This window comes from Ochotona princeps, chromosome 3 (genome assembly GCF_030435755.1).
Source record: "Ochotona princeps isolate mOchPri1 chromosome 3, mOchPri1.hap1, whole genome shotgun sequence".
Lineage (NCBI taxonomy): Eukaryota > Metazoa > Chordata > Mammalia > Lagomorpha > Ochotonidae > Ochotona > Ochotona princeps.
The window spans coordinates 89,114,541-89,142,013 of NC_080834.1; the positions used below are offsets into that span (position 1 = coordinate 89,114,541).

A 27,473-nucleotide genomic window follows, 5' to 3' on the forward strand; every position below is an offset into this window, starting at 1 on the left:
AGGCTTTAGTGGGTGGACTGTACCCTACAACCTGCTCACTTTATGGAAGGAAAGTAACTCTAAACACTCCGTAGATGAGTGTGCAGATGCCTGTATCTGACAGCTGTCTTCAAGATGTTAAACGATTTTGGACTCAATGTCAGAATAGATGGAAGCTTTTTCCTACTTATAGGGAAAAAGCATGCTTTATGTGCTTTCCTATCTCCTCTGACCAATTTTCTAGAAATACAGTCTGGAATATTCCACGAATAAAAATATTCCCTTTCAAGCTGTCAGTGGGTACACACATCCACATAAACTGATAGTTTCATGGCCTAGGGAATGCATCCCTACCAGCTGCTAATCTGTGGCCCCAGCAGCCCTTCCTTAGCCGTACATCTTTAAGCTTGAATTATTTGTCTTAGGAAGCCCTTGGTTCCAACTCTTCTTTGCCTTCCTGACCTGGTAACTGAGGTTAGACTAGAAAACCTCTGACAGTAGGCATTTCATTATTAATTGATAATCCTGCCTTATGCTATAAGGACAGAAACAGGCTCAGAGATGCTGAATGGCTAGCAGTTAGTAGAGACGTAAGAACTAGATAGAGCCTGAATCTGCTGATTCTCTGCCACATCCCTGCTTCCTCTCTGCCCACGCCAATCTCACTCTGAAAGTCACAGCATTGAACTCTCAATGCTAAGGTTAACCCAGTTGTTCATCTGCACATTCCACACAAAAAAAATAATCATCAGCCAAATATTCACATAAAAGCTCTCACCAAGGGCTAAGCTCTGTGCCGAGTCCTCAAAGATGTGGGCTATCTGTTGAGTGTGAATCACTATTTGTGCAGTTTTCTGTTTCCTGTCTGTCTCTATAGCCAGCTATGGAGCCCCTGATAGATGGGGCTGTGTCTGTCTGTTTGGCTGCGGTACTCTGGGCGTGCAGCACACCTCAGTTCTCAGGCAGTGCAGGAGGGAGGCTTGACAGAGGGGGTGCTCTGCCTGGTCTCAGGGAACTCCAGGATAAGATGCAGTTGAAACAAGTGGGCTGAAAGTAGTTGAATGGTGTTCCTAGGTATGCCAGAGAAGTTTAGATATTTCCCAACCTGCAAGCAAAAAGCTATAGTAAAGTGGAAAAGCTGGCCTGTTGGAAATATAAACCTCCAAATACATGTGCTGATGTGAGGAGACCTGGGCAGAAGATTGGAAGATAATGCAAAGCTTCGTGTCCCATAAAAAAGATCTAGAACATCTCTTAGAAACACTTAGTGTCACTTTGAAACTACAATGGAGAGCCTGTTTGTGACCAGGCACTAAAATTTAGAATGCTTCAACTCACCCAACACAGAACAGCAACAACAGGCCATGTGTCCTGTGTCCTCCATCATCTCTACTTTATGGCTGATACGCCATAAACATAGGTCTTTAGTGTCTTTGAATCCATAGATGTTACCAACAGTGTCAGATTTCCCTCTACCTCTATGAGGATATTGGAAACTTGATTTCTAAGGGAGCAGTTGAACTCACTTGGGAGAAAAGAAACGTCAGAACTTGCGCTGGTAAACATGACTTGGAGTAAAGACAGGACAGAAAAAGATGCAGAAATCTGGGTCACTTCCACCATAGATTTCTAGTAAATTGCTCGTGTCTTCCTCTTCAGATTCAGATAATATTGATAATGGCACTGTTGGACTAGATGGGTAAGGTTGGTATAACCATGAAAGGGCATGACAGGCACCTGAGGAGATTTGGGGCCATTGGGCATCCCACCATCAAGCTGTGCTGTGGTATAGCAGGAGTTTGGGCATACCTGGGTTCAGATCCCTGCTCTAATGTTTACTCTGTTACATTGGAAGCATTGCTGTGGCTTAGACTCCCTATCCATAGGACTAAAGTTGTAATCACTTAATCGTCATTAGGAAAAGTAAATAAAATGCATCGATTTGGTAACTGACATGCAATTGAAAGATCTGATAAATTCTCTCCTAGGGAGAACAATTTGGAGCCTGTGAATAAAAGGGTACTTTTTTTTTTTTTTTTAGCAAAATATGAGGATCTTTGAAACTTTCGGAATAGAAATGTGTTGTCTGTCTTCATCATTAATTAGCAACTGGTCAGCAAGTTCTGCTGTGTATCGTACCATACCCAAAGTGTCATAGGCTTGACTTCCCAGTTCATAAGTAGAATGATTTTGCTCTCTCATCCTTTAGATACCCTTCAAATTTCAGACTTACATTTGTTGCTAGCATTAGTTTATAGATTATTTTATTATTTAATGGGGTATCATCTGTTACTCTTAGGTATTCGTTTAAAGCCCAAAGTGTCCCATGTTTGGCCACTGAACGCCTTTAAGGCTTTAGGTATTTAAAGATCCTTGTTACAACTTTTTTCTGAATCTTCTTTGTTTAGAAGTTTCTCCACATGTTCCTTATCGATATATTTTCAGGCTCTTACATATCCTGGGCTCCTTCCTCTGGATTTCCTCTAGTGTATAGTTTCTATATAAATGGAGCCATTGAGAATGGAACACACACTACAAGTAGTATAAGTAGTATGAGCACAGCTCCTTCATCCCAGGCTCCTGAGGACAATATTTTCCCTAAGGTGATACACCATTTTCAATAAGTATGCCAAATGTGGCTCTACAATTCCCATACCATTTTTCATGAACTGATCTTGGTTGAGCAGGTGATTAACTAGCCCAAGTGAAGGGCTGAGTTGTATCTATTAGATTTTCTTTTGTTCAGTTTCAATCCAGTTTTGAATTTGAGTATCTTTGAACATGAATTATTTTGTCCTATAGTACGTTACCTACGTCTTCCAGCATTATTGGGTTAATGTATTTTCTGTGGTGTTATCCAAGTTTTTGCTGGGAAGATAGAATACAGACAGAAGACCACTACACACACAGCCCAGCTTTCATTTCTCATCAATGGTTTTGTGGAACCTCTTTGTCAAGCTCCTTTTTAAGATCTACACAGGAGGAAGCGTTTGCCACTAGTAGGACAAGTAGAACTGTTTCCATTGTAATTCCCTCCTTGATGAGGAACCACTCTGTGAAATCATCCTTATACATTAAACACTGACGAAGCCACTGTAGAGCCCTCAGTAGATGATAGTAATAGCTTTCCAGTGTTGTTTTTGTTCAGCCTCTGAAAAATCTGCGTCATTAGATTCTACCTTACACCTGTCCCTAAAGACCAATAGTATTCTTACTCTTTTAAAAATAATAGTCATTCAAGCTCCTCACAAATCTGCCCAGCAAAATATTCATGCTATTCTGAGTAGGTGATACCACTAGAAAGACTCACTTCTCTGTATCTGTGTTAATAAATGATGGGACTTTACAACCACATTTCAAAGATATACAAATTATAGAATTCTACTCAAGAAGAAGCTTGTTGTTTAACATGATGGATAACTGGCAAGTAATTGTCATTTAATGGTATTAAACCAGCCCTCTCCTCTGCACTGTGATGTCCTGTTGTGTGCTGAAAGCATTCAACAAATGCTTATTGAACTGAACATTATAAATCCATCTTAGTAGGAATACTCTCCTGCCAGAAATCACTACGAATTTCTGGACATGCCCAGGTTAGCTGAAGACATTGAGACTGAAAATGAAATTGAGTTGCAGGTGTTGTTGTCTGGAAAATTATGAGGAAATGCTGCTGGAGCATCCAGGGTGGGTATGCTATTTGAATGAAGAACTTCAGTAGCAAGCTGATGTGATCTAAGAAACAACATGGGGCTGGTATTGCCAGTAAGCTGGAGGGGACAATAAAATATCTGGAGAAGCCTAGAGACTTTAGGATCTAACTCAGTGGTTTTAAAACTCTGAATGGTCAGATCAATTTAGTGTTACTGATTGAGAACGAAGGCTGGGTCAGAGATGGTAAGGACCCAACTAATTTAAAAGTCAAAGGCTTCCTCCAGTGTCTCTGCTGCCCTGTCAATGGCTCATAATATGATGCCTGTAATAAGAGCTGACGTCCATAGGACCTTACCTAGTTCATCAGCACCTGGGTGACAGCCATAAAAAGGGCTTAGTCCCTGCATTGCTGAGGGCCTCGCCCCTGTGTCGGTATATTGCCATCACAGTTTGTGTTAGCATATTCCCAGTCTTTTCATTTCTGTACTGGGATGAGGCCAAACTTGATATATGGCCCATGCTGTTCTTGCTAGTGAGTGAAGCAAGGGCCTTCATCCTCCAACTTACCTTCTCATGGGTAGGAAAGACGAGCACCACTCCCCACCAAAAAATGAGGGATCCTCTTCGTAATTTTCTGCTAACAGCATCAGAGATAAAAAGACTTTAGGATTTTCTACTAAGGAAAAAAAAAATTGGCTAATGCTGCAATTGCAAGGACTTAAATTAAGAAAATTTTTCCCCTGGAGGGATTAGTTGGAGGGAGTGGGGAACAAATGACTTCAAAACAAATGGAATATTTTCATGTCATAAATAGAGAATGATAGCCCTAGAGAATAAAGATGGAGGAAGGTTGGGTTTCCTGAAAGTAGTCTGTAACTGAGGTTCCTGAGTAGGAGGCATAGAGAGAGGGGGGAAGCATGGTCCAGTGAGGAAGCAGCTCGCACAGAAATGCTTGTGGTTTCTGCTGGAGTCTTGCTCAGATGGGTCCCTCCGGGAGCTCTGAGGCAAGAACCCTGCTGAGTTTGACCACCTAGAGGCAAGGATGTTGGCCCTTGGTGTTCATCCTGAGCAGCAAGCAGTCCACAGATATGAGAGATGCAGAGGTGTGAGTGCACTGGCAGGAAAAACCATGTGGAAAGAGAGGCCCAAAAAATGTCTCCTGCAGGGAGAAACAGAGATGCTGTAGAAAGGAAATCATTTTCAAATCAGATACAGCTCCCAGACTCAGAGTAGCTATGTGACCATGGGTGACCATTTCATTGGGTCAAGCCTACATCTCCTCATCTGCACAAGGAAGGCAATGGTTTTGCAGACTCAGCTGAGATAGAGGGCGGGGAGCGTAAGGCCCCCCAACAGGGAAAAACCTTACCAATTGTCTCGAGAGAGTGAGTTTCCCAGTGACCACCGAAGACGAGACTTGAAGCAAAAGCAAGAGGCTTTATTCAATTACCAGCACGCTGGGGCCGAGGCCAGTTCCTCACGCAGGAGGCTAGGCATTGACCCCGAATCATTACACAGAGGGGTTTTTAAAAGGCTAAGCTAAGCTAAAATCATTAACATAAGCAGGGAGGGGGAATCATTAACATAAGCAGGGAGGAGGCCATGCAGTTAGGGGCAGAGGCTAGTTGCAGGTGCCCCTTATCTCTCAGGCCCCCAGGTTCTATCATGAAATATTTCACTGCCTTTCACTGTCCTTCCAATCCCAAATGTTCCCTTTCAGGAGTAGTATATCTGGGACACTGGAAGGCACCTAGGGGAACTTGATGTTCTGGTAGCCATAGAACACTTCTACATAAGAAACAGTAGGCAGTGTGTTCCTGCGGTTTTCACGACCACCTTTGGACCCATGGCAGTTCCAGGAATAGTATAGAGTTTATCCCTTCATTACTGGGTAATATTTTTTACTTGACAAATTCTTTTTTTTTTTTTTTTTTTTTTTTTTTTTTAGTTTTAAAGTAAGATTTATTAGAAAAAGTTGAGAAAGTAGACTCCCAACCTAGTGATGGGAGGGGGCCTCGAGATCCTCTGCCATAGTGGCAGGAGGAAAAGCTAACACACAAGTGCATATCTTTTTTTTTTTTTTTTTTAAAGATTTATTCATTTTATTACAGCCAGATATACAGAGAGGAGGAGAGACAGAGAGGAAGATCTTCCATCCGATGATTCACTCCCCAAGTGAGCCGCAACGGGCCGGTGCGCGCCGATCCGAAGCAGGGAACCTGGAACCTCTTCCAGGTCTCCCACGCGGGTGCAGGGTCCCAATGCATTGGGCCGTCCCCGACTGCTTTCCCAGGCCACAAGCAGGGAGCTGGACGGGAAGTGGAGCTGCCGGGACTAGAACCGGCGCCCACATGGGATCCTGGGGCTTTCAAGGCGAGGACTTTAGCCGCTAGGCCACGCCTCCGGGCCCACAAGTGCATATCTTAACTTATCAGGAATGCTTCCCAGGAGACAAGGGTGACATTAACATATCTATTCCCCACCTGAAGCTTCCACCCAATTCTGTCTCCAGCCATTGCCAAGGGGGAGGGCTTCAGACTGGCCTCTTTATCATTAGAAAGGGACCAAGGAAGTTGGCCAGTGACACCTTTCTGGCCTTTTGTCCCAAGGCCAGGTACCATGGAAACCAGGAATTTTCTTTGTTTATGGAGAAACATCTTTGAGGGGAATCTTTAAAAGATGCTTTCCCCACCATTAATACGGGTTTTTCTCTCTTAGCTTTTCCTCCTGCCACTATGGCAGGGGACTAGGGTTTTTCTCTCTTACTTGACAAATTCTTAAAAGCCATCCAGACAGCCCACCCACGCAACGGCTTTAGTGTATCAGATTTAGTTCCAAGCCCCTGGAAGTCACACCCCCACTGGGGAGCCAACCGTTTAAGGGCATCATCCCCAAAGCAGAAGACAACACCACAGTCTGTGGCAAAGACTCCCGGGTGCTTCCAGTAGCCTGAGGGTCATAAAGTGTGAATATCCTGGGAAAATCATGTGGCCTCCTATTTACTGCCCAGACCTGCTTTCTCGCCCTGAAAAAGCATCTGATTGCCTTCCTGTCACCACGGCTTGGAGGGAACACATCAGAAAGCCTGGACTCCATCATCTTGAGTCTCAGTCACACAGCATGGCTAGAAACACAAGGGATTATGACGACTGTCAGCCCGGTAGAGAAGATTTCTGAGTGACTTGATGGCTGCTCCAAAGTAGGAAAAATGCCATTTCCACTTTAAGATGTTAAGCCTGAATTATAGTTTTTGCTTTGTTTTAATTGTCTTCATCAGTAGAGTCCAGGGTTAGTTACTTTTTTTAGTGATGTGATCCCTTTGTTGTTTTACCTGTGGAGGGCAAGTGGCTGAAGGAGGAGATTTACAGCAATGGGCCACAGAGACACCAGGAGCCTGTAGTCTACAGGTGTCTACAGCACCCTCTCTCAGGCTACTGTGTCACCTCGCAGAAGGGTGACTGCATCAACTCCTCAGTGACATTTGACACAGTGTAAATGTGCCAGCTTTTCAGAACAAACGGTTAAAGTGTGAGTGTGGTCAAAGGTTTTCTGTAAATGAGAACTTCCTTCAGTTGACCAGCTTCCAACTGTCAGATCTCGCCACAGGGCATAAAACACACACTGCTTTGAAAAAAATACAACATCTAGGGTCCAGGCAGAATCTCTCATAATGGCATTGTTTTACTTAACATTTTGATTTGTATTCTGGAGCTGGAAAACTTCCTTCAAAGAAACCTAGCACTAAAATTACCAGTCATCCGGAACAGCAAATCGTTTTCATAAAACTCGACAGCCAATGATTAGTTTGCAGAACACAGGCAAATAGCAGGAATCCTATGTGCACTCTGATTCTACTCAGAGCCCTTGTACCTGCACACTCTGTCTTTGCACTGGACAGTGATCTGTTCCAGAAGCAGGAAAACCAGGAGATTGGTTAGATCTGTGAGAGCCAGCGGCAGCCAGATTTGATTCAGCATGAATTTGGAATCATAGACTCTTAGGGAAAAGAGCCAAGCCTTCTACCTTTATTCTGTTTAAAAGGAACAAAATAACTTGCTCAAAGACATACAACCTGTTAATGGTAGATTTTAAGACTCGGAGCAAAGATGGGGCTCCTGCTTGTTGCATTAGAGTGAAAACAGTATTTATTGGTAGGTAGTTCAGCTTGCTGATCCTTGTAGCAAAACAAACAGTATCGTTACCCCTCCCCAGCTATCCCTGCACTATGCTCCACCCTGTCCCAGCAAATCCAGTGCCCAGAATACGTTACACCATGTTTCTGTAGCCCAGTCCAGTGTCTCCAAGGCTGGCATGTGGCAGATATTTTTGCCTATCGTAGTCTCCTTGATACTAAGTACTTTGTGACTCACATTGTGGCCTTGGTGGGAGTGTGTGCTTCTGCCCTAAAGTCTTCAGTTTCTCAGACAGCTTCCTGCTGGGCTCTGAGAGCTTGGCGGGGAGCACTGGGATGTGGTAAGACTGATCTCTGCCTTGGAGCTGCCTGGGAGGAGTGAGTTTCCAGAACCAGCTCAGCCGTGCTGCCACCCAGCTCAAATTGAAAATCTGTGTTATTGTTAAAATTGTGGTGGAAGGAGAAAGCAAACCCGAGAACAAGCCAAGATGTTAAAGTGGATTAGCTGGCGCCAATCCAAGGCAAACAAGACCCAAGTGAGTACACCTGCAGCCCAATGTATTCTGCTGGAGAGATGGCACAGGGAGGGAGGGAGGCAGGGAGGCAGGGAGGAAGGCAAGTGCTAGGCTTAGAGGGAGACAGCAACAACCTTCAAGGTAAGAGTTAGGCCTCTGACATATCATTCATCTCTTTCGAAGTATTTCCTACAGAACAAAATGACTGTATCCCCCTTGAAAGCTACCAGTAGAGGGGCCAGGCTGTTGGAAGTATTGTTCTTTAAGCACTGAATTCCTGGGTGGCTAGAAGGGATACTAGAAGTGTGCCACCTGGAGGTGGGCTCTTCTGGTAGGTGTGAAAATAAACTCTTGGAAACATCAAGTGGAAATTTTGCTGCATAGAAGCCTACTGAGCCAGAGCTGCCTAGAGCAGGTGAAGCAATTGGAGCTCTGGTGATGCCTCAGCTAGGCCCCTTCCCATACATGCTGTGGTGTAAATCATGGACCTGTTTTGTCTACAGCCATAAATAGAAAAAAAAAATGGACAGACATGAGAGTTCTTAGATCTTGAGCTTAGAAGAAAATGTTTTGCTTGGGATTTACTCACCTGGTAGTCACCTGGTACTGTCCTGTTATTTCTTTACTTTTGATGGCTACTGCCAACCTGTGAGCCATGACCATGGTGGTAGATGGTTACTGTCCTGGAGATGCTGTATATAAGGATGTGTGGCATTGGGTCCATGCTGATGGGAATCCCTGTTGCGGGTAAGCAGGGCTTTGTCAAAGGAAGACCCATTTCTATGTCTTCCAGGGTTTTCTGCTCAGAGCCTGTTTCAGGAGCAGTGAGTAACAGCAGCCAGCTGAGGGCCAGCTGCCTCTATCTAGACAGTGTTGTGTTGTTTTGTTTGTTTGTTTGTTCTGAGGGCAGATTCCTGGAAGAAGATGCAGAACTGTGACAGATTGGACCAAGACAGATAGTGCCTCCTGCCTTACCACCAGACCTTTACCGCCAATGTCCATCAGTCTTCATTCTTTTCCTGCCATGTTCCATGCAGATATGGGTCTGGTTGGGTTGGAGCAGACATTTCTCTCTGTTTGCAGGCTCCCCTGAAAGCTCAAATTTGAGTCTTACAGGTTCAGGATATTCACATCCAACTTTTGTGTATAGTGCTCCAGTTGGTTCTGATTGGAACTGCTAACTGCAAAGAGACACGTGTATTGAGCAGGTGCACTCAGAATTTCAGGAGAGCTGTTTCCCCAGGCTGCATGGCTCCTGCCACGGCTGCCTGTGGATTGTTCAGTGAAGGCTCCTACACTCATGACTCTCTGCTCTGTGTAAACTACCAAGGTTTGTAATGGATTGTGGGGTGCATGGGGAGGATGGGGAATGGGCTCTGTCTTTTCCACTGACTGTAGTAGTGTGCAAATGACTGTTCTTTCAGTTGCAGGAATGGACTTTTTAAAGTTTTATTCACTTTATTCACTGCTTGCTGTTGATCATTCACAGAAAACCAACAGTCTTAGCAATAGAGGATATTAAATTTTTCAAAAATATTTTTGAGAGATGTTTACCTATGCTAGTTTTCTGTCATTTATTAATTCATCAACCTTTTACTGAGCTCCTATTATATACCAGGCATTGTGCAGACAGAGGAGAATGCAATGAATGAAATGGACAGAGCGCTTTGGCTGCCTGCATGGAATTTTGTTGTGCTGAGGCTGCCCTGAACATGCTCAACTTCAAGACATTTGGAGTTATAGAAAATGAGGGGAACTGTTGCAAAAAAAAAATTAATCATTTGATGGGATTTTGAGCTGGTGATAGTTTGTAGATATAGAATCAGAAATCTATAATGCAAAGTCTTAACTCATCCCATCTTCCCACCACACTGCTCTTACCACCTCACAAAAGTAACAAAGTCACAAATATTGGATGTATTTTCACAAGACTGTTAAAAGGAAACTGCTATTGCATTAATGAAAGTTTTATTGAAAAATGCCAATGAAAACATCCTTTGGGCATGTTCTCTAACATTCAGATTTAAGTCAACACAATTAAAAAGAGAACATAAAAATCCAAACAACTAAATTTACTGTGCTATTTAGAGGACAAGTTAGTAGGAACTACCCCTAATTCATAATTACCCAGAAAAAAATGTGCAGTGAAATGAAAGGCATAATAGAAAGCTATTTCAAAAACATCGTTACACTGGACGTATTCTCTTGTTCAACAAAACAGTACTTTGGTCACCAACGACCAGATACCAGGGAGATTGTGAATATACAAAAATAATCTCTGTCTATGCCCACAGCCCTCTGAATTCACACTCCATATGTGTTGTATGGAGTAAAAGGGCAGCAATAGCATATATTCCCCATGTCGTATTAATTGAGATAGCTATATTTAGTGTTTCCTTTATGCTAGTTGCTGTGTGGACATCAAATGAACAGGTCAGACAAAATACACACTTTCCACACAGTATGCTAAGGATATCCACTTGGAGGGAACAGTGTAGCCTGGGAACCATGAAGACTTTTGTACCAAAAGTGAAAGTTGAGCTTGGCCTTGAAGTTCATTCTTCCTATTTCTCTCCCTTTGTATCAATTTTTGTCCCCAAACAGTTGTTCTAATCATGGCTGGTATACAAAAGAGCAGTGCCACTGATACAGGCATAACAAAAGAAGTATTTTATGTTGATGCAGAATTAGACTTTTTAAAATGAGCTGTTAGCTCTGTGCATGGGAACCATGCAGAAGTACCCTTCTTGTATTTCCTTATGGTTGTCTGATGAAACATCTTATAATGTCTATATTCAGAGCTTTCCAAATGTACTTAAAAAACATTTACTTGTGAAAAGTAGTGTGTGACAGGAAGAGAAGGAGAAAGAGAGAGAGAGAGAGAAATATTTTCCATTTGCTGATTTATTCCCCAAATGGTTGCAATGACCCATGCCTGGGACAAAGCTAAATCCAGGAGCCTGGGACTCCACCTGCATCTCCCACGGTGGTGGCAGGGACTCAAGTACTCATGCCATCATCCTTTGCTTTCCCAGATGCATTAGCAAAGTGCTGGATCAGAAGCAGAGCAGCCAAGACTTGAACCTCCCATCTGATAAGGGTTGCTGGCAATGGAAACAGCAGCTTAATTAACTGTGCCACAACTCTGGCTCCCTCAAATGAATTTTTGAAGCAGTACTACAATACAGTACAAAAAGGTAGATATGCTTCTAGAGGATTATTTAAAAGTAATCATCTAAGCTCTCACACACATTTATTCTTTCAAAAAAATAGAACAAGTAAAAGCTTACAATAAGTGTTATCTTACACTTTCTCCATGTCATATATCTTGATAATAGGGCCCAGCATGAAGGCCCAATGACTAAATCCTCATCTTGCAAAAACCAGGATATGGGAACTGGTACATGTCCTGGGTGTTCCACTTCCCATCCAGCTCCCTGCTTATGTCCTAGGAAAGCAGTTGAGAACGGCCCAAAACCTTGGGCCTGCACCCACATGGGAGACCAACAAAAAGCTACTGGCTTCCAATTGGCTCAGCTCCAGCCATTGAGGCCATCTGGGGAGTGAAGCAGCAGATGAAAGATCTTTCTCCCTGTGTCTCCTCCTTGTAAATCTGATCTACCTCATCCAATAAAAATAAATAAATCTTTGGAAAACCAAATCTTGGTTATCATCTCAGAAGGACAGGGGGCTGCTTCATTCTTTCTGATGGCCACTGGTCCCTAGGAATTTACAGGACCAGAATTCATTTAACTTGCCATGTGATAGGTTCAGGGGCTCATTCCCATCTTTTGACATCACTAACAAGGCAATAATTAATACCTTTGTACAATTTCTTATTTATCATACTTGCCAGTATGTTAACAGAATAATAGGATAACTTCTGGAGATAGAATCACTTTGTTCACTTTGTTAAGGAGATGTGCATTTTCAGTTGTGAAAGACACGTCTGTTAACTCTCTACAGAGGTTATATCATGTGTAACACTCTGGTTATGTGCAGGAGTGCTGGCTTCCCTACAGCTTTGCAATCTACTGTGTCATCATGATTTTTTATTGTTTCCAATATGATGCCACATACTTTTAAAATAATTCTTATTCATCATCGTCCTACGTTTTACTTAATTGTCAGTGTTGCCAACTGTCCCATCTCCTAAGTGCATTTATTTACTATCCAAGTGATAGATAGGAGCTATTATGATTAGCTCTTCTTTGTCATCTTAATGAGTAAACCACAATCCTAATTATAAACATCTGACTAAACTTAAAGTATTTCCAATACATATCCTGACATGCACAAGCAAAACTGAATGACTTAATGGCTACATATTAACCAACCCTCCAGGTAATAGCCATGCAGGCCATACAATAGAGCATTGCCAGTTCTCCAAACCCTCCTCTTTGTCTCTGCACAATCACAACCATGTGCTTTTCTCCTGCAGGGAACCACTCTCCCTCCCAACATTTATAATAAACATCTCACTTCCTGTGTGATTTCACCTGCTATGTAACTGTTGCTAAGCAGCTTGTTTAAATATGGATGTTTCTATATGGCTGTAATCATATTTTTATATTCATGGATATATATTCTTTTATTGCTCAACATTTTTGTTTTAAAGATTTGTTTATTATGTGGAAGAGTTACACAGAGAAGGGGAGTGACAAAAAGAGAGATTTTCCCACTGCTGCTTCACTTCCTAGATGGACAAAATGACTGGGGTTGGGCCAGTCCAAACCCAGGAGCCAGGGGTTTCTTCTTGGTCTGTTATGTGGATGACAGGGGTCCAAGTATTTGGGCCATCCTACACTGTTTTCCCTAGGCCATTAGCAGGGACTAAATTGGAACTGGAGTGACCAGAACACAAACTGGCATCCATATGATATACTAGTGTTGTAGGCAGTGGATTTACCGGCTGTAACCAAGATTTTGGACCAGACTCAGTACTTTTTAATGGGATTCATTCATGCTGATATGTAAAGTTGTTCATTCATTTTCATTGTTGTGGATTATTCCATTATATGAATATACCCCAATTTATTTATTAGCATTGAATATGGAGTGTTTATAGTTATTACAAACAACACTACTATGCTATGAATATTCTTTGTGTGTGTGTGCATGTGTGTATCTCTTTGCACATGTGGTTGAGTTTCTCTAGGATGTAAAATGACGAGTGAAGTTGCTAAATGGATTATAGGATGTACATGTGTATCTTCAACTTTACTAGATGGTACCAACAAGTTTTCAAAGTAATAATTTATACTCTGGATGGTATATATGAGATATACTATTGCACTCAATCCTTGGAAGTGCTTACTATTTGGGGGCTTCAAAATGTGTACACATCTGGCTGATAAGCAATAGCTGCTTATGATTTTTGAAACATGTATTTACTTTATTATTTTATGATACAGTTCCATAAGCTCCAGGATTTCCTTAACCCCATCCCCAAACCCTCTCCCCCAAACCACAATTTCCTCTATATTATTACAATAGTATAGTCCTTTATAAACAATCGTAAATCTATCATTCTGCTATTTAAGTGTATCCTGACGTTGTAGGTATGGACAATGACAGAGTCCAACATCCTGTCTTCAAGATATATTTAACAGTTTCATTGGGAGTCCATCTTTGATTTGGAAGTAGAGATGCATACTGCTTATTATCTTCACATCTGGTTGTGACAGGCCCTATTACACAGTTACTATACAGCCCTATATAACTTCATGTTGTTGCAAATTTTCTATTTTTCTTCCTGTTGTTGCTTAAGATTTTTTTTTAACTTATTTGCTATGTAAGTTGAAAGACAAAGAAACAGAAACACAGTGATTTCACATTCATTTACTCTGCAAATACCTACAATAATCTAGACTGAGCCAGCCCAAAGCTGTGAGCTGTAAACTCTGTTTGGTCTCCTGTGTGAGTGACAGGAATACAAGTACTTGACCCATCATCTGATGGCTCCTAGAATGTCCATCAGCAGGAAGATGGAGTCAGCAGCAGGGCAGGGGCTTGACCCCAATCATCCCAGCAGCATCTTAATTGTTATGCCAAATGCCAATCCTGTTTAGAGCTTTAATTGTCATTCCCCTGATTATAATGGCATTGAGTGCCCTTTTATGTCCTCAGTGGACCAATGGATTTTCTCTTTTATGACATTGTTATCCAGACCTTTAATTTCTATATATAATGAGCTGTTTAAGGTTTTATTAAAATACACTTTTAGAAGTTTTATATGCTCTAGATATTAATCCTCCATTAGTTATATGCATATCTGTGCTCACTCCATGGCTAGTCTTCATTCTCTGTATTGCCTCTTGATAAATATAACACCATAGTTTGATAATTAGTTAAGTTAGAGGCTCATGTGATATGACATATGAAGCGTCTCTGACATTTAATATTTTGGAATATAGTTCACCATTTATTTTTCCACAGAATAGTGTACTAACATAGAAATTTAGTGCAGAATGTAGATTACAGTCCATCTGTAAGTATACCTCTGTTTTTTTTTTTAAAGATTTATTTGTTTTTATTACAAAGTCAGATATACTAAGAGGAGGAAAGATAGAGAGGAAGTGGAGCTGCCGGGATTAGAACCAGCGGCCATATGGGATCAAGGCGAGGACCTTAGCCACTAGGCCACGCTGCCGAGCCCAAGTATACCTCTGTTTTAATGAAAGAATAAAAATGATTAGGCTCTAAATAATGTATCTATTGTATATTATACTGTACTTTCTATGGCATGTAGTAGAGTTGCAGTGAAATATATTAGGAAAAATGATATAATCAGATTGGCTTTGACAGTCATATATCTGACAAACAGGCTCAAGAATTCAGGAAAGAATTCTTTGCACAGCAAAACACTCCAGCTTATGGGAAAGCCTCTGAAGTCTGAACTTTATTTTATTTTATTTTTGTAAGTAAACTTGACAGAGAGATCTTTCAATCCACTACTTTACTTCCCAAATACCTACAGTAGCTGGTGCTAGGTCAAGCAATAGCTGGGACCTGGGAACTACACCCAGGTCCCCCAAGGGATGGCAGGGACCCAACTACTTGCTGTTTCCCAGGGTTTACACTAGCCAGCAGCTGGAATTGGTAGAAGAGCTCGGACTTGACCCCAGGCATTTTGCAATAGGATGCGGTCATCCCAAGCAACATCTTAACTGATAAATCAAGCTCCCACAGCTCCAGTCTGAATTTTATATGTGATCTTCTGGGTTGGCCTTCTTCTTGCTTAATCCACATGAGAATTAGAAGAGGGCAAAGTTCTTTTTTATGGGCATACCAGTTGCCACAAAGGCTAAACTATGAGAAACCATGGAAGTGAAGGTTGACTGTGGAAGTAAATCCCCAACATGTATCTCATCTCACTCTAATCTGTTTTTTCTTGGTACCTGTCACCATTTGTAATTATGTTAGTGCAGCTATGCAACTTCCTTCTCCACCGCACTTGAAATTCCACAAGGATAAAAGTGTCTGTGTTCTATACCCTGACTGTATAACTGAATCAGACAAGCTGTTCATTCATACAGGAGACTTGGTAAAAGTTTGATGAATAAATGAAGAACAAGCAGGTAGACACAAGGTAATGTGTTTGGCACTGTGGACAAGAGAACTTCTAGAAATTGGGGCCAAACATAATTTAAAACCTTTGGGAGTATCAGCTCTGGCAGGGCATTAGAGTTTATTAAATGCATAGGTTGCATCTATAGGCAGTATTGATGTTGCACATGGGGAGAAAGATCATTCTAAATAGATCAAACAGCCAAAACAAGGTAAGGGAGAAAAAAAGATCAGGATAAAGGTTGGTCAAGGTAAGGGGGAAAGGAAAATCTGGAATCAGTTTGGGGCATGGAGACTGAGTGTGCCTGGTTCAGGATCTGTGAAGTGACTTGTGAGAAAGAGCGCTAAGAAGGCTGACAGGCCAGATGTGAGCCTGACAGTTCCAAGCATGGCCCATGCTGAACACCATTCAAAAGCATTTAGACTTTACTGGGTAGCAGCCAAGAATCACTGAGGATTTTCTTAGCATGGTGGTTACAAAATTACTTTTATCTTCACCTGGATGCATCACTGTCCCTTTGTTCTCAGAAAGAGCCTGTTGTCAACCCACCCACGGTACTCTGCACTTCTACTTTTGTACTCACCTTCAGGGTGTCCACTGAACACCTCTTCCATTTTGCACATTGCCTGACACTTCCTTGTCCTCTGCCATCTGACACTCATCAGTCCGTGTTCCCAGGGAGAATTGCACGTCAGCTTCTACTCCTGGTTTTTCTTGCTTTATACTTTCTATAACAGTCTTGTTGCTTTAGTTCTGATGCCCGTGATTTTAAAAAAATCCATGATTGTATCTCTAAGGTGATATTACTCCTAACAGCACTTCCATACTCACTTTTCTTTCATTTGCCATGATTCTTCTGAGTATCTCCTCGTACCAGCTATAGTTTCTAGGAAACAAAAGTAGAAGTCAAACAGAACAGGCTACTCCTCACCCTTAGAAGCACTGATCTGTGGAGAAATCTGAAAATATCCAGGTCCACATAAGGGCAAAAGGCAGCATAATTTTCACTGATTTGCTGGGGGCTTCCAACTGGATGCGTCGTGCTTCCTCCATCTTAACATCATGAAACTGCTTCCTTTTTTCTCAAGCAATGCCTGGTTTGACTTCCCTATTTAAGTTAGAAGCTGCAATTTTCCCAGCCCCCAGGTTGTGTATGTAGACTCACTTTTACCCTCTTCCCTAATAGCCAGTCTGTTACCTGATCCTGAGAATGACTCTTCTCCAAATTTCAAACACATTATCCCTGTCAGGTTTGGTTACCCTACTTAGAGAGAGAGAGAGAGGGAAAGAGAGAGAGAGAGAGAGAGAGAGAGGGGGGGAGAGAGAGAGAGAGAGAGAGAAACAATTTATTGGAAAAACAGAGTTAAAGAGATGGAAGGGCAGAAGCACAGAGAGAGGTCCTCTTTCCACTGGTTCACTCCCCAAATGGCTGTAATGGCTGGGGCTGAGCCAGGCTGAAATGAGCCAGGAGCTGCTTCTGAGTCTCCTACATGAGTCCAGTGGCCCAAGTTCTTGAGCCATCTTCCACGACTTTCCCAGGTGCATTGGCAGGGAGCTGGATCAGATATGGGATGCCAGTGACACAAGTGGAAGCTTAAGCTGCTGTGCTGCTACACCAGCCCCACCTGTTGGTCTTAATGATGCCTGTCTCCTGCAGCATCTGAGACAGTAAAGGGTGCTATAGAATGCACTCACCACATGAGGCTTTGTTTGTGCTGTCTCCATCTCCTGTAAGACCCTGATATGACTTTTCCCAGTCACAGTAAGTCCACCTTCACCACCAGCCTCACTCACACTTCATTCCTGGAAATGTTCACTTCTGCACATACTAACTGCTTGTGTTCATTAATTAGTGTTCATTAATTGTGTTCATTAATTAGCCCTTTCCCAGGGCTAATCCACCTACACCAATACTTTATTCTCTGTTCCCAAATCAATGATACACTCTTTTTCAATTTCTGTTTGTTTGATAGGCAGAAACACATGCATACACATACATTACTGCCCAGATGCCTGCAATAGTTGGGGCTGGGCTGGGCCAGGCCAGAGAAACTCAACCCACACCCCCCATGTACGTAGCAGGAATGATTATGTGAGCCATCCCCACTGCCTTCCAGGAGCTGCACTGACAAAAAGCTGAAGTCAGGGACCACTGAGCCCAGGTACTCTGATGTGGGACATGGATATCTTAATCAGCAACTCGTCTGCTAAGCCAAATGCCTACCCCAAAGATATTCATTAATATCCAGGCCATGTATATGATTTGACCTGTGCTCTTAACAGTGGTTTGAACATTCTCTGTTCCTAGCCCTTATCTTTCACCTGGGATGCAGCATTATATTTCTAACTCTTCATGATCTAATTACCTTCAGTTTACTCTGCTCTACTAACCTGAAGGGGCTGGTGTCATAGTGTAGTGGGTTAAGTCATTGTCTGTAATACCAGCATCCCATCTGAGTGCCAGTTCAAATCCTGGATGCTCTATTTCTGACCCATTTCCCTGCTGAAGTGTCTAGAAAGTTTGTATAAGATAGCCCAAGTGCTAGGCCCTAGCCATCTATGTAAGAAACCTGTATGGAATTCCAGGTTCCGGATTTTGGCTTGGCCAGGTCTCTGTGGTTCGTGTTCTCGTTCTCTCTCTCTCTTTCTCCCCCCCTCCCTCTCCCTCCCTCTCTCCTTCCCTCCCTGTCTTTGTCTCCCCACTCTGTTTCTCCTTCCCTTCCTGCCTCCCTTCTTTTCCCTCTCCTTCTCTCCTCCCTCTTTTTCTCTCTGTAACTATGCCTCCTATCAAGTGAATAGTATGTGTGTGTATGTATAACTGACACTGAACTCATTATTTCCCATCTCTCTGATCTTCTCCTCCCCTCAGACCCCCCTCCACAATCCACCTTCAAGCTGTCATGTCTCTCTTTCATTCTGGTTCTCATTCTCAAATGCCTTTCCATTGGAGGCTGTGAGTCATTGCCCATTGCTCAGCCTGGCTTCTTTTCCTAGATCCTTTCATGTCTACAAACTACTCCTTTCACTGTTTCCTGGTATTTGTACAATTATCTTCACTAAAAGATAATGATATTTCTATTCATAATCCTCTGTATTTATGACCGAACTGTGTGACTGTGTCTCCAGATTCTTTTGCTATCCTAATAGATAAGTTTCTGACCTTAGCAAAAGTGTTGTTGGAACACATCCCCATTGTTTCAATGGTGACCAAAGTCTCCTCCCTCAGCACTTTGTAAGACTGTATCTTCCTTGCTTCTGTTTCCTATGGGTCGGTTTTTGTCTCAGAAACTGAATCACAGGATCTATAAGGCTGAGATTTATGCTTGATACCGTATGATCTGTAGGACACTGAGAGCCGGGCATTGACAGAAATTGTTTGGATGACTTGTCTTATGCGTGTCACTTCTCTTTGTGCATGTCTTTGAATATCCTTACCACATACTCTCTAAGAAGTATTCATCTGTGAGGCAGGGACAGCATGACTTTCTAAGGCCATCATGCCTGTGACATTCATAAACTAAGAAGTCACATGCTCCCAGAGCTCGTGACTGTAGCTGGCACAGGTGATGGCTTACCTGAGCCATGGCTTACAGACACTTTGCTTTCTTACCTGTATTGGATCTTCTTTTCCTTTCTCAATATGAAAGACTAATTTTGCTGTTAAATAGTTTTTTAAAAATTGGTATGTTTATGTATGTGTGTATTTGTGCTTATGCATGCATATATACATACATGTGTGCATACATGTATGTATACATATATGTGTATGTAAAAGAAATACACCAGTGTATAAATAACGGTTATTTCTGGATGGTGACTTTTTCCGTTTGTCTACAATAAGACACAAGACCATCTTATGAACAAAAACCCCTAGTGGTGTCTATTTTTTATTAAGTACAGAGAGGAAGTAGATTGTTGTATTACTGCTGAGATCCATAACATACATTGAGATTGAGGGGTCAAGCAGTTGCCTAGTAGAAACAGGGCCATCTACTTCTCTGTTTCTCAGAGAGTGAACTTGGGGTGGCTTGAAGGGTGAGCCAAGGTTGTAAGCTGAGCCGTTGGCAACTGTTTTTGGATTGTTGAGGTTAAGAACTTGGGGTTGTGAAGGAGAAGGAACATTCAGATGATGGAGTGATAGGGTGATAGAGGACCAATATGCTTTTCAGGGCTTTCCCCCCAAACACAGCTATTTAGAGATACATGAAAAGGCAAGGACATGCCTGAAATACACAACAGCCCTGCCCTTCCATGGCAGATCCATTCTAAGGCTCCCAAGGGCAGCCTGAAATGGGTATGGCACACCCCCCCATATGTGTCACATTTTTCCTATGTATGCCACCCTGAATGAAGTTTAATTCCGGAATTAGGCACAGCAGGATAATAATAGTTAATAATTAATATAACAGGCATAGCAATATATTGTCATAAAAGTTAATAATTTGGTCTCCCTCTTATTCAAAAGAGTCAGGAAAAATACTGATTCCTGTTGGCCCACAGAGAGCGGAAACTAAGGAAAGCAAACTGCGGTACAATTCAGGAAGCAGTTTCCTAAAGACAGATGCAATGGGAGAGAGAATGCAGCCCTGTGATCCCAAGCAAGGGCTTGCTGAGTGTGAAATACTGGAACCTGATCACAAGGGCCCTAAGAGCAGCCATTAGGGAATCTGTGGACATTGTGTGCAGAGCAAGCCTTCAAAATGAGAGGGAGCGGAGCGCACTTGTAAATCAAAGGAGCTCCTCCCACCATCCTCCTCAGCCCTATCTGTGACCTAAGCATAGAGGGAGCATTTTCTGGCAAAGAGGCTATTTCTGTAACAATTTGGACTTAAAACAAAAGCAACAAAATACCGTTCAGCAAGCATTTCTAAGACTGTGTCTTCTACACCAGGCAGGTCAAAAGTTCTCTCAGGGGGCACCCTGTGCAGAGAGCAAAACAGACAGGGAGACTGAATATGGCCAGCTTGGCCGATCTCTGTGAAGGGGTGTGCTGGGAGCTATAGCCTGTGACCTGTCCCGTGAGGTACCATGTCATAGGAAGACATAGCCCTGCTCCCCCTTCTGAAGCCTCCTGCGCATGGCCAGGCTGCCCACACAGCTGTTTTCTGTCAGTGAGCCCCTCACAGTGGGGTGATGACCTTGGGGGTCAGTAGGAGTAGTAAGTGCAGATGTCTAGATCCATAAGGAGAACCACACACAGCATAAATCCCTGAAATCCGTCCTTGAAAAGAAATATGCTTCCAGGTGTGTATGTGTGTGTGTGTGTCTTCGTGCATTATTAGTATTTCCACAGCTGTGTATCTCAGCTTTTCATTCTGATGGCTACATCAAGGCAAATGTCCTGAGCTGAAGAAAGGCTCTTTGACACCAGTCAATAAGGTATTTTCAGAGCTCCCATTGTGTAACAGAGGAACACAGAGCACATGAAGTCCCCACCAAGGACACACACTCACACACATATGCCATGTCATAGAAGAGATACAGTCCTCTCCTTGGAAGGTGTTGCTGTCACTGGGAAGGCAGAGGAGGGCACGGGGCTGCCAGAGAGAAAAGCAGACAGAGGCTCCACAGCTGGCAGCCACAACTGCCCTTCTTATTGAAATCCTGAATGCTCCCTTGATGGTCACAACTTTTCCAGGGTAAGTATCATCATCCTCGTTTTGCAGACGAGGAGGTTGTCACTCAAAAGAAATTAAGGAACTTCCCCAGGTCACAGAACCAGAAGTGGCAGAGCTGAGATTTGAACCCAGGTCATTCAGATATGTAAAATGCACACTGCCATGTGCTGGCAAATCCAAAAAAGAAAGTTACTGGGCAATATAGGCAAAAAAACCCACACACACACAAAATCACATTTAGACCCAAATAGTGCAAATTCTATCATTTCTTCCTCCTGATCAACTGAATGAAACATGTCTGTGTTAAAAAAGAAAAGAGCATCCCATGTTTCATGTATTGTTTGTGTCAGTTGCTCATTGTCTTCTATGCCCAGCTGAGCCTGGATGGTGAATCAGGAGTACATGGGAACTGCTCATTGCATCCCAGCCATGGAAGTGATAGTCAGGTACATCCCCGCCCCAGTGGGTCTCCTAACCTGTCACACCCAAACACTCAGAATACATCAATCATAAAGGAACTGCATTACCCATTTGTAGCTATTTTTTATTTCACCAGACATCCACTGTATCTCTTGTACACGTGTTGACTGCAGAACAACACACAGTAGCTCAATCTCTGATTGTGAGAATCGGCATTAGGGAGAGACCTACAGCCTGTTAAATAAGAAGGGCATGGGAAGGGTCCTATATCAGAATGGAGAGAGGTGGGTCTATTTCCAGACACCCTCCTTCCCCCTCACCAGAAAGAATGAGAAGGGAAAAGAAATACTCAGGAGATCTGTTCAACAAAATTACCATAAAGTGATCTCACTAATTCTTAGCCTTTGTGAAAAATATCAAACAAGTATTTCTGGACAAGGTGTGCTGGAAAGTGTAGACAGTATAGTTAAAATACTGCAAAGCTACAGTTTTCCAGCAGTGAAATAGGTGGCACACAGCAACAGCCCCTATACTGGGGATTCCAAATAGGATTACCAAGCTCTGTGCTGGTCTGTGCAGTCAAAAAGCCAAAGGCCTAGGGTGATTAGGTGTGGAATGTGAGCTCTAAGCTCTGAAGTGTTTTCAAAATAAGACGGGTCATTAGTACTTCTAAACAAATTTTAGTAAGCTCTTGTTGACACTTCCACCTAACTGTACCCACTAGTCCTTTGTCCTAGGTCAGATTTTTAAATAAAAAATAATAATATCAATGAGGTCATGAATGACTGCCATTTTTAAAGAGCTTTTCATTGTTACTACTTTTTTGTTAACGTGCCTGGTGGAATATATAATGACTCCACACATAAGTATCTGTATTTCCTCAAGGTTTTAGATTTCTTCATGGGTGCCTCCCACAACAAACATCGACAGACAAATTTGCAGATACACAAACATAATCATAACTCAAAGTTTAAAAGAGCCTAAGAGATGTTCTGTAACATCTAATCTTCTTTTTTTTTTTTTAAAGATTTTATTATTATTGGAAAGCCGGATATACAGAAAGGAGGAGATACAGAGAGGAGGAGAGACAGGAAGATCTTCCATCCGATGTTTCACTCCCCAAGTGAGCCACAATGGGCCAGTGCGCACCGATCCGATGCTGGGAACCAGGAACCTCTTCCGGGTCTCCCACGCGGGTGCAGGGTCCCAAAGCTTTGGGCCGTCCTCGACTGCTTTCCCAGGCCACAAGCAGGGAGCTGGATGGGAAGCGGAGCTGCCGGGATTAGAACCGGCGCCCATATGGGATCCCGGGGCGTTCAAGGCGAGGACTTTAGCCGCTAGGCCACGCCGCCGGGCCCCATCTAATCTTCTTTTAACAAGGTAACCCAAACTACCTCAGGTTAGGCCCTCAGGATAAGATAGAGCCTTATATGAGGGATGATTTCTAAGATCTTTGAAACCAACAAGCATGCAATGTACAAATACCCCGTAGCAGGTGGATTCTCCTTTGGAAGCAGCAGCACACACCCATGATGACAAGAAGCACTTGGTCAAACCTTGGTTCAGATCCCACCCCTCCACTTGCCAGTTATACAAAAGGGGCTTTCAGAAAGTCTATAGAACAATTACACTAAAGGACAAATTTATTTTGATGTAAAAATTGAAATGCAAGCATTGTTTTTTACAATATGCATTTCTCATGAGGATTTTGAGGACCCCTCATGTGATCCTGAAATCCTCCCAACGTCTCAGTCTGCAAAATGAAGGTGATGGTATCGCCCACTCCCTAGGGTTGTGCTAAAGATGACATTGAAACATTGAGCATAGGACTGTCAGCACACTGCCTGGCATGAGACATGTACTCGATAACTACCAGCTATGAATAAAGAAGACACATATTTTCAAAGCTGTTCTTCTCTTCAGAATCTTAATGACTATAGGAAGAACAGGATATCAAATTCAGCACTTATAGAATAATTACCTTCTGCCAAGAAGTATATTCTACATACCTTATAGCACATCTAGAGATAAAACCTGGTAATGGTGTTAAATGAGGGTGTAAGGACTAGCTAAGCCAGACAGGTGGTGCCACCCTGCCCTATTAGTGTTACCTTGACCTTACACCAAGGAAAACAAGATTTAAACTTTTTAAGCCCTTGTACCTTGGAAAGGTGAGCTCACACTGGACACACTAGCACCTTCACAAATACACATGTCTAGCTCCTGGCTTTTTCAGAGTTTCATCTCCCTTCTGAATTGTAGGTAGGCACACTCTTCTCTGCAGTGCAGGGTAACTACCTTTCAGCTTCAGGCTGAGGTGTGCTTTCTCTGCCTAGTGAACGGTGTGTGCTTGGCTGCAGTTCCAACCAAGAGAGCGTCAAACTGGTTTTTCTCATTTCTGTATGGCAAGCAGGCAGTTGCCTTTTTGCATCATGGAGCTGAGCCACAGTCAAATGTGAGGTCATTTTTCCCTTACTCCAAGCTCTCCTCTTGGCCAGGAGCCCTTGTGCTATTCAGAATATCTCATTACTGCAACAGCACTATAAGTTGCCGGCCTTTGGGGGACCACTCTGATGAAAGGAACTGTGTTTGGTTGCTGTGGATGGCCCGGTAAAGATGGGATGAGCCACCCTGGATTGTGGAAGCTGGGTGTCTGGCATGGCTCACTCTCTTGCTCACTCGCTAATTCACTCCCTCAGCCAGCCTTGCAGTCTGCCCGAGCCATCCGCATGTCTGGAAAAATTACAGATTGCCACATGTCATCGATCGTGGAAACACTTGAAATCACGAATTTTAAGTCCATTACTGCCAAAGATCAACTACATAAATGGGTAAACTTTTCTCAGTTTCTTTCCCCCAGTTGAATATTATGGTAAGGTGTAGGGACCCAGAAAGAATTGAGAAACAGGAAACAGGGTCTTATGAGATAGACACTTATGATCACTGCCACTGGGGCCTTATTTTTACTTATAAATTTATAAGTGCTTTCACTTGACAGAGAAAAAGAGAGCATTTTCATTCCCCAAATGCTGAGCCAGCCAGAGTTGGGCCAGGGCAAAGTCAGGACTCAATGCAGAGCTCTCCCATGAGTGGCAAGAATTGAGCCACCACCACTGCCTCCCAGAGCCTGTATCAGCAGTGAGCTGGAGTCAGGAGAGAGGCCAGAATTTAACCAGATGCTCCAGTGTAGATTGAGAGCATCTTAACTGGCAACTTAGCTGCTAAACCAAAGCTGCCTGAGACCTTGTGTTAAATACATCCATTCCTGGCCTCTGCCTGCGTGTCTGAAACACTGGGAAGCCATGGCAGGACTGGTCTATGGGGGAAAGCCTATGAATTTGAATTATGACAAAGTTAGCAAAAGCCAGTCAGTGATCCTCATCTGGATCCTGGGCCTGGTTGGCTTCCTATGAAACTTCAGACCATGGAATGACTTAAACAGCAATCTGCTTCCCTCATATACTCTTCAGGAATGATTGTGTGCTTGTCAGGATGCACTCTGTGCATTGGGTTATTAGAAATACAGTAGGTTGCACGGATGGTTTAACTCTGTTTTCTGTAAAGGACTATAGGATCTCATGAAGATTTTTGCAAAGTCATATGCAAATCACAGAGCCCAGCCCTTTTCTTAACAGGATGGCAACCCTGTTCCTCGGTGGCACCTGGGACCTGGAGATCCTTTCTCCACTTACGTTTAGCGCGCAGCCTGGGACTTGTCCCTGCAGCTCACCGGGTTAGCCGTGGCGCCGTTGGGACCTCCCACCAGGACTCCAATCACCCACCTCTCTTGAAATCGCTCTGGCAGGGCTGGTGTGGGGCGCAGCCTTTACTCAGCGGGCACCATGTTCCAAGCAAAATCTGCCCGCCAGGGCCATGGGCTCACCCCTCGGGGCTCCCTGCTTCTCTACTGGGTGCAATTCGAGGTTACTGAGCTTCTCTCCAAAGTCTAAAATGGTAGGACAGTAGGGACCTGTGAGATGCCTCATGGTCCAGTATACTTCCCCCAGCTCCCAATCTGAACACCAGGTACGCCCCATGCCCTAGAGGTCTGCACCGAGAGTGGATAGGTTAATTTGAGAGTCATGCCTGTCTGGAGGGTTTTTTCCCATATTGAACATTTCTATTTTCAGCACCTGCAAAACCTATCATTCCTCTCTAGCTTGCCTCCCGCAAATCATGAGACAGAGAGGGTCAAAAGGGATGATATATGGTAGAGAAGAAAATGGCTAAGTCTAGCCTTGGCCAAATATTGTCAGCCAACAGTTCCCCAACAGATTTTCTCCTTATAGTACCCTACCTAAGTTTTATCATGTTTTTTAGATTCCTCCTAACCCCACTCCCTCCTGAGGTTTTTGATTCAAAGACCACCCCTCAGCTCCCATGTGCTGCTAATGCTCCTAGTGGGGGCGGGTGGGAAGTATGAGAAAATACAAATTATACCAATTGGCCACATGTTAATCATTATTACAGCTACATAATGGGTACTGGTTGTTCATTATACCATTCTTTCCACGTTTGCTATGTTTACCATAATAAAAATGTTCCTATAAGTCCTCTAACTTCCAAGACACCAAGAAGGGCCCCTAAACCGCTATTTAAGAATTTGATGGAAACCCCACACCAAGGCAAGAGGCAAAGGTGATTCCATTTCATAGGTACACTCATTTTTTACTTTTTTTTTTAAGCCTGCTGCTCTGTCAGTAGACTAAATCTGGTTTCTAAGAGGTCCTAAAGTTGAGCTCACTTCCCTCGTTGGGTTTTGGGGGAGGGCAGGGTAAGGGTCTCTTAGAAGTTTACACTCCCATGTATCTCACAATATTATTGTGAGGATGTGATTTGTTCAGTGTTCTGAACTTTGCGAAGGATACATGCTCTTAATGCAAAGTGTCATTCTCTGGAATCGCACCTGGCTCAGGAAAGGACTGTCTTTGTACTTGAACTTAAATCCAATGGAGAACCTTTAACATGGGCATTTGCATGACTGAGAATTGCTGCTGTCTTCCCTACACCCTAACCCCACCCCCGTATGTCACTTTCTTGAATGTGTTCTAATAAAATGATTCGAAAGCAGGCTGTTGATATATAGTGATTTATAAATACTTTCTGTTGAATGCTGAGGTCCTTAATTCTCTACCAACCATCCTCCCCATCCCACTTTCCCGAAAGTCTGTCAAGCTAGGGACAGAGGCAATGAGTGTGTGTCCAGCATGGTGGGGGGGCCCCACTGCAATTGCACTCACCGATAATTATGTCAACCACATTAAGTTTGTCTTCTGGTTACCTGGCAAACAGGATCTGTTTTCCAGAATAAAGATGATCTTATGTATGTGACTGGGGGAGGAGACTGAGGGGCAGGGCAGGAACAGGAGTATACTTCATTCTACAAGCAGAGGGAGTGAGGGGAAAGGTGGAGGGAGAGACCAGAGTGGGCAAAAAGACAAGTTCAAGCTCATTCTGTTCAGTGACTGGTCTCAGCACATTCAAATGATAACCAATTGTTAAATTTTTATTTTCCAAACTGTGCCTTTTGCTGTCAAGCCATAGCAATACACAACTTTCAATCTCTTCCTAACACTTTTTTTTTTGAA

General features: G+C 43.1%; 1 protein-coding gene across 10 annotated transcripts in view; it reads left to right on the forward strand.

Moving 5' to 3' along the window:
- KALRN (kalirin RhoGEF kinase) overlaps positions 1-27,473 on the forward strand; it is a 712,406-nt gene that overhangs the window by 512,983 nt on the left and 171,950 nt on the right. For 4 of the 10 annotated variants that reach the window (XM_058662003.1, XM_058661996.1, XM_058662002.1 and 1 more), the window contains exons 34-35: positions 24,585-24,716; positions 25,521-26,436. The exons of the other annotated variants lie outside the window; for them this stretch is intronic. In XM_058662003.1, coding sequence (XP_058517986.1) covers positions 24,585-24,716; positions 25,521-25,583 — 195 coding nt within the window. In that variant the 3' untranslated portion in view covers positions 25,584-26,436. Of the gene's footprint in view, positions 1-24,584; positions 24,717-25,520; positions 26,437-27,473 lie in introns of those variants that run through there. 10 annotated transcript variants of the gene reach the window in all.